Raw genomic sequence first — 10,000 nt, 5'->3', positions numbered from 1 at the left:
CAGGGTTGTGTTACGATTAGGAAGGGATTTAGGGTTGGTATTGGGTTTGCGATGGGGCCTAGGATTAGGATAGATGCTTCGGTTTACGGTCAGTATAGGGCCTAGGGTTAGGATGTGATTTAGGGTTATGATGGGGTTTAGGGTTAGGAGGAGTTAGGATTAGGATTGAGGTTTAGGGTCAGTATGGGGCCTAGGGTTAGGATTAGGAAGGTGCCTAGGGTTTGGATGGGTCCTAGAGTTAAGATTAGAATGGGCCTTAGTGTTAGAATGGGGTTAAGATGGGGTTTAGGGTTAAGATTAGGATACGCCTTAGGGTAAGAATGGGGTTAAAATTGGGTTTAGGGTTTGGGTTTGTATCAGGCCTAGGGTTAGGGTGAGGATGGGAGTTAGGGTTGCGATGGGGTTTAGGGATAGAGTTAGGATTGGGTTCAGGATTAAGTTGGGGGTTAGGATTAGGATGGGGTTTAGGGTTCGGGTTGGGTTCAGGGTTAGGGTTAGAGGTTTGCCCCCCACCTCAAACCAGACCAGAATATTCCCAAATTCTGCGCTCACTTCTCTGCTGCTAAGAAGATTCCGGAAGTGCAGTCGGCCTTGAGATCGGAGCCGCAGTCATCCAGGACGTTGAGCAGCTCCTTCATCATCCCTCGCACGTTTGTGGCGTTGACCAGCGCAAGGCTGAGTTCCAGCGCTCGCCTTGAGGGAGAGAAGGAAGAGCGAGAGTCAGCGAGGGACAGAGAGAGAGACGGAGAGACAAACGAGATCGGAGGAAATCGGAAATGGAGACAGTAAATGTTCGATGAGGCAACCGAGTCTTCCTATCTTCGTCTGTCGAAAGCTGGGACAAGAGAGGCTACAGAAGGCCGCATATCTCACGTCGCCAAACTCCAGTAGGCCGCAAACCCTCGGGACAGCTCCACCAGCCGCTAGGCCCGATTGCGACCCCAATCCCACAATCCCGTCTCACACCGCCCCCCCCGATAGCCTTTCACCTCCCTCGTTAACTAACAATGTCCGGCTCCGCCCCAAAAAAATATTCAAAGAGTCTGCCTACTCCGTCTTTTGAGGGAGAAAGTTCCAGAAACTCTCTCCCCGCCCCCCCCTCGCAACCGAGGGAAAAATCTCTCCCCATCTCCGTTTTAAATTGGCGACTGCCTTATTTTTAAACAGTGACCCCCCCCCGGTTCTCGATTCTTCCACAAGAGGACACATCTGCCCCACATCCACCCTGTTAACACCCCTCAGGATCCTAATGATCTTGATCGAGGCGTCTCTCATTAAACTCCAGTGAACGCTAACTAACCTCTCTCCAACCTTTCCTCAACAGACGACCCGCCCGTTCCTGGTGTTGGTCCAGTAATCCTTCTCCGAACTGTTTCCACCACGTTGACATCTTTCCTTGAATGAGGAGTCCAGTACTGTCCACAATACCCCCAGATGTTGGGTCACAAAGTGTCCCGTACAACTGGAACACAACCTACTCACTTTTGTCATCAGTCCCCCTCACAATTGAGGATGTACAGCGCTCATTTTCTAAACGCTGAAATGTTTCAACACGGGTCAGGGTCCGCACGGGCTGGGGACCATGTGAAACTGGGGTCGCCTTTGACCCCCGACATGAACCTCTGACCCCCATGTCCACAACATCACCGAGAGCTGCCCATTCCCACCTCCGTAATCCTGAACGGGATCGCCCCACAACATTCTGGAATCCCCGCCCCCTCCGCGAACCTCTCTGTCTCTCTCACTCTCTCCCTCTGTTTCTCATCTTCTCCCTCGACCGTTCACACTTCTTTGAGCTGTGATTATCCCTCTATCCAGTCACACCGTCTGGACCTGTAAAGACTAAATTCCCTGCAAAGACTCGCATTCGAAGTATGGTCTGGCACCATTGGCTTTGCTTGTAAATGCTGTGTGTGTGGAACCCACCTCTTCGCTCACTCGATGAAGGAGCTGGGCTCCGAAAGCCAGTGATTCCAAACAAACCTGTTGGGCCATAACCTGGTGTTGTAAAACTTACTGTTCTCAACCTCGTGCTAGAGCTCCACAACCCTCCCAATCTCTGTAACCTCCTCCAGCCCCTACACCCCTCCCTATCTCTGTAACCTCCTCCAGCCCCTACAACCCTCCCTATCTCTGTAACCTCCTCCAGCCCCTACAAACCTCCAGGATCTCTGCGTTCCTCCAATCCCGGCCTCTCGAGCATCCCCCCCCCATTCCCATCGCTCCACCATTGGCGGCCGTGACTTCAGCTGCCTGGGGGAGGCCTGAGCTCTAGAATTACCCCCCTGAACCTCTCTCTCTGTCCCTCTCTCTCTCTCGGTCTCTCTCTCTCTTGGTCTCTCTGTCTCTCTCTTCCCAGTCTCTCTCTCTCTGTGTGTCTCTCTCTCTCTGTCTCTCTCTCTGTGCCTCTCTCTCTCTCTCTGTGTCTCTCTCTCTCTCTCTCTTCCCCGTCTCTCTCTCTCTATCTCTCTCTCTGCCTCTGTCTGTCTCTCTCTATCTCTCTGTCTCTCCCCGTCCCTCTGTCTCCTTTTCTCTCTCTCTTGCTTCCCCGTATCTCTCTCTCTGTCTCACTCTGTCTCCTTCTCTCTCTCTCTCTCTTCCCCGTCTCTCTCTCTCTCTCTCTCTCTCTCCCTCCCTCTATGCCTCTCTCTCTCCCCGTATCTCTCTCTCTCTCCCCGTCTCTCTCTCTCTCTCCCAGTCTCTCTCTCTCTCTTCCCCATCTCTCTCTCTCTCTCATCATCTCTCTCTCTCTCTCCATCTTTAAGACGCTCTTTGACAGAGGGTTTGAACTCTGGCCCCCTACTATCTCCCCATGTGGCACGGGGTCGAATCTGGTTCGACAATCGCCACCCTGGTGACGTGTGAGGACGCCCCTGGCGCTAGACAGACGCAGCTCCCCCTGCTCACCTCTTCATCGTGGCGTCAGGGTCCTTGAGGCAGTCTACGATCGTGCTCCGGTGTCTCTGCACGGCGATGTGGTCGGACTGGACCATCTTGAGGAGCGACGTCAAGGCCACGTACCTGAGGTAGAGTTAGGAGGGGGGTTAGGAAGGGCAGGGTGGGTCCGGGCTCAATATCCGTAACTCCCCCCAGGGCCTGCGTTTTACAGATTCTGATTTGAAAGCCTGGAGCCACCACACCGTCGAAACCGTCCGGACAAGGACAGCACACAGCTTACAGGCCGCAATCGGCAGCCCAGCGGCCTCAAGGCACCAAGGAGGGTCGGCGCTGACTCCATGGGCCAAATGGCCTCCTTAGGGTGCAATAAAAACTGATACCAGCCCTCTCTTCGATCACGCCACCCTGTGATTGTCCAAATCTTTCCAAGGTGCGACATGGGGTGAACTGTGACGAGGATGCAGGGAATCTACAGCAAGATCTGGACAGGTTGGGCGAGCTGGGCAAGTCAAGGGCGGATGCAGTATAATTTGGAGGTTTGTCATAATACGCACCAGTATATCAAGGTGCAGCCACACACTGATGGACACGCAGTGGGACCAATCAACACACACAAAACACCGCAGCCAATCACCAGTGTGAGCACACGCACTATAAAGACAGGGGGCATCAGAGTTCCCGCTCATTCGAGTAGCAGCTTCCTAGTTGGACAGAGCTCACAGCCTGCAGCACAGACATTCACCATGTGCTGAGTGCCTCGACTGGTTAGGACAAGGCAAAGGTCTTTAGTTAAAGCTAGTATCGTATTAACCCACAGTCAGAGTATGTTAAACAGTTAATGATTCAATAAAATAGTGTTGCACTATTTCAAGTGTTGGTGACCTGTATGTGATCCAGAACACCCAACACATCAAGGTGATTCATTTTGGAAGGAATAACAGGAAGACAGAGTACTGGGCTAATGGTAAGATTCTTGGCAGTGTCGATGAGCAGAGAGATCTCGGTGTCCATGTACAGAGATTCCTGAAGGTCGCCACCCAGGTTGAGAGGGTTGTTAAGAAGGCGCATGGTGTGTTAGCTTTTATTGGTAGAGGGATTGAGTTTCGGAGCCATGAGGTCATGTTGCAGCTGTACAAAACTCTGGTGCGGCTGCATTTGGAGTATTGCGTGCAATTCTGGTCGCCGCATTATAGGAAGGATGTGGAAGCATTGGAAAGGGTGCAGAGGAGATTTACCAGAATGTTGCCTGGTATGGAGGGAAGACCTTATGAGGAAAGGCTGAGGGACTTGAGGCTGTTTTCATTAGAGAGAAGAAGGTTAAGAGGTGACTTAATTGAGGCATACAAGATGATCAGAGGATTGGATAGGGTGGACAGTGAGAGCCTTTTTCCTCGGATGGTGATGTCTAGCACGAGGGGACATAGCTTTAAATTGAGGGGAGATAGATATAAGACAGATGTTACAAGTGGTGTACCACAAGGATCTGTTCTGGGGCCGTTGTTGTTTGTCATTTTTATCAATGACCTAGAGGAAGGCGCAGAAGGGTGGGTGAGTAAATTTGCAGACGATACTAAAGTCGGTGGTGTTGTCGATAGTGTGGAAGGATGTAGCAGGTTACAGAGGGATATAGATAAGCTGCAGAGCTGGGCTGAGAGGTGGCAAATGGAGTTTAATGTAGAGAAGTGTGAGGTGATTCACTTTGGAAGGAATAACAGGAATGTGGAACATTTGGCTAATGGTAAAGTTCTTGGAAGTGTGGATGAGCAGAGGGATCTAGGTGTCTATGTACATAGATCCCTGAAAGTTGCCACCCAGGTTGATAGGGTTGTGAAGAAGGCCTATGGAGTGTTGGCCTTTATTGGTAGAGGGATTGAGTTCCGGAGTCAGGAGGTCATGTTGCAGCTGTACAGAACTCTGGTACGGCCGCATTTGGAGTATTGCGTACAGTTCTGGTCACCGCATTATAGGAAGGACGTGGAGGCTTTGGAGCGGGTGCAGAGGAGATTTACCAGGATGTTGCCTGGTATGGAGGGAAAATCTTATGAGGAAAGGCTGATGGACTTGAGGTTGTTTTCGTTAGAGAGAAGAAGGTTAAGAGGAGACTTAATAGAGGCATACAAAATGATCAGGGGGTTAGATAGGGTGGACAGTGAGAGCCTTCTCCCGCGGATGGAAATGGCTGGCACGAGGGGACATAGCTTTAAACTGAGGGGTAATAGATATAGGACAGAGGTCAGAGGAAGGTTCTTTACGCAAAGAGTAGTGAGGCCGTGGAATGCCCTACCTGTAACAGTAGTGAACTCGCCAACATTGAGGGCATTTAAAAGTTTATTGGATAAGAATATGGATGATAATGGCATAGTGTAGGTTAGATGGCTTTTGTTTCGGTGCAACATCGTGGGCCAAAGGGCCTGTACTGCGCTGTATTGTTCTATGTTCTATGTTCTATGTCAGAGGTAGATTCGTTACTCAGAGAGTAGTAAGGGCGTGGAATGCCCTGCCTGCAACAGTAGTGGACTCGCCAACACTAAGGGCATTTAAATGGTCATTGGGTAGACATATGGACGATAAGGGAATAGTGTAGATGGGCTTTAGAGTGGTTTCACAGGTCGGCGCAACATCGAGGGCCGAAGGGCCTGTACTGCGCTGTAATGTTCTATGTTCTGTGTTCTATGTTCTCCCTAAATGGCCATAAATAAGGAGAGGGGAGTGTGCAACGAGACCTGGGTGTCCTTGTACACCAGTCACTGACGGTAAGCATGCAGGTGCAGCAGGCCGTAAAGAAGGCTAATGGTATGCTGGCCTTCATTGCGAGAGGTTTTGAGTACAGGAACCGCGATAGCTTGCTCCAATTATATGGTGAGGCCATATCTAGAATATTGGGGGCAGTTTTGGTCGCCTTCTCTGAGGAAGGACGTTCTTGCTCTCGAGGGAGTGCAGCAAAGGTTTACCAGACTGATTCCTGGGATGGTGGGACTGACATATGAGGAGAGATTGACTCGGTTGGGATTGTTCTCGCTGGAGTTCCGAAGACTGAGGGGGGATCTCATAGAAACCTATCAAATTCTAACAGGACTGGACAGGGGAGATGCAGGGAAGATGTTACCAATGTTGGGTGTGTCCAGAACCGGGGGTCGCAGTCTGAGGATTCAGGCTAAACCATTTCGGACAGAGATAAGGAGACGTTTCTTCACACAAGGACTGTTGAGCCTGTGGAATTCATTACCACAGGAAGTAGTTGATGCTAAAACTTTGAATATATTCAAGAGGCGGCTGGATATAGCACTTGGGGAGAATGGAATCAAAGGCTATGGGGAGAAAGCAGGATTAGGCTATTGAGTTGAATCAGCCATGATTGTGATGAATGGTGGTGCAGGCTCGATGGGCCAAAAGGCCTCCTCCTGCTCCTATCTTCTATGCATCTATAAAAATGCCACGACCCATTCTGAAACAATAACTGCAGCAGACGCGGACTGAATAGGATTGCTCTGGAATACACAGCCGGCAGGGTACTTAGAAGGATCCCTTGCTCAAAAGCAGAGGTGGTGTCTTGAAGGTGTGTGCCCTCTCTGTCCCTCTCTCCCGAAAGTGTTGCGCTCCGTCTTGCAAAGCCGCCCTCCTGAGAGGGGGAAGCCGACTCCGGACTGAGGCCCAGCGGGAGAGTCCAGGGATGTTTTGGGTGAGGGTGATTCGGAGTACGAGCCCGAACCTGACACGTTGGCTTTGTGACAGACCGGCCAAGATGGCCGCCCCTGGCAGCTCCCCTCACGAGAGCAAACTTACCGGATGTTTTTGTCGTTATTCAGGAGGAAGCGGCCCAGGATGTTGACAGCCAGGACCTTCAAGGGGGGAACAAAAAAAACAGAGAGAGATATTTGAGGTTTGACCGGGAAAGGGTGGTGCTGTGACCATTCAGTGCCCTTGGCGAGCTATGTCGGGCCTACAACTCAGGCTTCGGCATGTGTCACAAATGCCTCGATCAGAGCAAACGGCTCCTGTTCAAGGACTGAGAAGATTCTGGAAGCATTTGCGTTTTCTTGAAAAGATACCCGGCGGACTGTCGACGAGAGGGTCACGCGGTGGGTTACGGCCTTGGGGGGGAAGTGGTCTTTTGGAAGCTGGCTTGGGTCTCGCCTTGGGGAAAGGGGGCATCTGGAAGGGGAGCTGCTCCCAGGTCATTCCACGTGCTGAAGCTGCCTCTCTGAGTTTGGGCTGAGGTCCTACTGGACATTAGCTCAGGAGTCATTGCAGTCCAGCCACGAACAGGGCGAAGCTATCACACCGCACACCACGTCGCCAACTCCGCCTTCCACGCTATTACCTTGAACACATCGACCTTTAACTTTGCGACGGAGCACCTTGGTTTCATCGTATTGTTGTCTCGGTGGGCGTGTATGTGTGAGAGTGTGTGTGTGCGAGTGTGTGTGCGCGTGTGAGGTCGTGTGTTTTTTTTAACCTGGTGTTGTAACAATCATAGAATTTACAGTGCAGAAGGAGGCCATTCGGCCCATCGAGTCTGCACCGGCTCTTGGAAAGAGCACCCCTACCCAAGCCCGCACCTCCACCCCATCACCCAGTAACCCCACTCAACACTAAGGGCAATTTAGCACGGCCAGTCCACCTAACCTGCACATCTTTGGACTGTGGGAGGAAATCGGAGCACCCGGAGGAAACCCACGCAGACACGGGGAGGACGTGCAGACTCCGCACAGACAGTGACCCAAGCCGGGAATCGATCCCGTGCCCCTGGAGCTGTGAAGCAACTGTGCTAACCACTGTGCCACCGTGCTACTGGGCTGCATTTCTTACTGTGCTCACCCCAGTCCAACGCCGGCATCCCCACATCCTGGGCGAAATTCTCCGGAAACGGCGCGATGTCCGCCGACTGGCGCCCAAAGAGGCGCCAATCAGACGGGCATCGCGCCGCCCCAAAGGTGCGGAATGCTCCGCATCTTTGGGGGCCGAGCCCCAACATTGAGGGGCTAGGCCGGCGCCAGAGGAATTTCCGCCCCGCCAGCTGGCGCGGAAATGACATCTCCGGGCGGCACATGCGCGGGAGCGTCAGCGGCCGCTGACAGTTTCCCACGCTTGTGCAGTGGAGGGAGTCTCCTCCGCCTCCGCCATGGTGGAGACCGGGGCGGAGGCGGAAGGGAAAGAGTGCCCCCACGGCACAGGCCCGCCCGCGGATCGGTGGGCCCCGATCGCGGGCCAGGCCACCGTGGGGGCACCCCCCGGGGCCAGATCGCCCCGCGCCCCCCCCCCAGGACCCCGGAGCCCGCCCGCGCCGCCTTGTCCCGCCGGTAAGATAGGTGGTTTAATCCACGCCGGCGGGACAGGCAATCTATCGGTGGGACTTCGGCCCATTCGGGCCGGAGAATCGAGCGGGGGGGGGGGGCCAGCCAACCGGCGCGGCCCGATTCCCGCCCCCGCCGAATATCCGCTCCCGGAGAATTCGGCAACCAGCAGGGGCGGGATTCACGCCAGCCCCCGGCAATTCTCCGACCCGGCGGGGGGTCGGAGAATGACGCCCCATGTTCTTTTTAAGTGTGAGCGTGTGTGTGTTTGTGAGCGTGTGTGTGTTTGTGAGCGTGTGAGTGTAAATTATGAGGGGCATAGACAGAGTGGATCGTCAGAGGCTTTTCCCCAGGGTAGAGGGGTCAATTACTAGGGGGCAGAGGTTTAAGGTGCAAGGGGCAAGGTTTAGAGGAGATGTACGAGGCAAGGTTTGTACACAGAGGGTAGTGGGTGCCTGGAACTCGCTACCGGAGGAGGTGGTGGAAGCAGGGACGATAGTGACGTTTAAGGGGCATCTTGACAAATACATGAATAGGATGGGAATAGAGGGATACGGACCCAGGATGTGTAGAAGATTGTAGTTCAGTCGGGCAGCATGGTCGGCACAGGCTTGGAGGGCCGAAGGGCCTGTTCCTGTGCTGTACATTTCTTTGTTCTGGTGTTAGTGAGGCCACACCTGGAGTATTGTGTTCAGTTTTGGTCTCCTTACTTGAGAAAGGACGTACTGGTGCTGGAGGGTGTGCAGAGGAGATTCACGAGGTTAATCTCAGAGCTGAAGGGGTTGGATTACGAGGAGAGGTTGAGTAGACTGGGACTGTACTCATTGGAGTTTAGAAGGATGAGGGGGGATCTTATAGAAACATATAAGATTATGAAGGGAATAGATAGGATAGATGCGGGCAGGTTGTTTCCACTGGCGGGTTAAAGCAGAACTAGGGAGCATAGCCTCAAAATAAGGGGAAGTAGATTTAGGACTGAGTTTAGGAGGAACTTCTTCACCCAAAGGGTTGTGAATCTATGGAATTCCTTGCCCAGTGAAGCAGTAGAGGCTCCTTCATTAAATGTTTTTAAGATAAAGATAGATAGTTTTTTGAAGAATAAAGGGATTAAGGGTTATGGTGTTCGGGCCGGAAAGTGGAGCTGAGTCCACAAAAGATCAGCCATGATCTCATTGAATGGTGGAGCAGGCTCGAGGGGTCAGATGGCCTACTCCTGCTCCTAGTTCTTATGTTCTTATGTTATGTCTGTGTTTGCGAGTATGTGGGTTTGTGAGAGTGTGTGTGTGAGAATCTGTCTGTGAGAGTGTGTGTGTGAGTGTGTGTGAGTGTGTGTTTGTGAGTGTGTGTGTGTGAGTGTTTGTGAGTGTTTGTGAGAGTGTGTCTGTGAGAATCTGTCTGTGAGAGTGTGTGTGAGAGTGTGTGAGTGTTTGTGAGTGTGTGTGTGAGTGTGTGTGAGTGTTTGTGAGAGTGTGTGTGTGAGAATCTGTCTGTGAGAGTGTGTGTGTGAGAGTGTGTGAGTGTTTGTGAGAGTGTATGTGAGAGTGTGTGAGTGTTTGTGAGAGTGTATGTGAGTGTTTGTGAGTGTTTGTGAGAGTGTGTGTGTGAGAATCTGTCTGTGAGAGTGTGTGTGTGAGAGTGTGTGAGTGTTTGTGAGTGTGTGTGTGAGTGTGTGTGAGTGTTTGTGAGTGTGTGTGTGAGTGTGTGTGAGAGTGTGTGAGTGTTTGTGAGTGTGTGTGTGAATGTGTGTGAGTGTTTGTGAGAGTGTGTGTGTGAGAATCTGTCTGTGAGAGTGTGTGTGTGAGAGTGTG

General features: G+C 52.3%; 1 protein-coding gene across 1 annotated transcript in view; it reads right to left on the bottom strand.

Annotated features, from left to right (window-relative positions):
• Positions 1-10,000, bottom strand: part of LOC140422588 (AP-1 complex subunit gamma-1-like) — a 242,815-nt gene that overhangs the window by 112,067 nt on the left and 120,748 nt on the right. Inside the window, exons 8-10 of the mRNA XM_072507595.1 lie at positions 6,682-6,737; positions 2,908-3,021; positions 553-693 (exon numbers count right to left, since the gene is read on the bottom strand). Coding sequence (XP_072363696.1) covers positions 553-693; positions 2,908-3,021; positions 6,682-6,737 — 311 coding nt within the window. The remainder of the gene's footprint in view (positions 1-552; positions 694-2,907; positions 3,022-6,681; positions 6,738-10,000) is intronic.

Source organism: Scyliorhinus torazame, chromosome 5 (genome assembly GCF_047496885.1).
Source record: "Scyliorhinus torazame isolate Kashiwa2021f chromosome 5, sScyTor2.1, whole genome shotgun sequence".
Lineage (NCBI taxonomy): Eukaryota > Metazoa > Chordata > Chondrichthyes > Carcharhiniformes > Scyliorhinidae > Scyliorhinus > Scyliorhinus torazame.
Note: the sequence above shows the minus strand (reverse complement) of the source record. Positions and strands in the feature narration are given on the sequence as shown.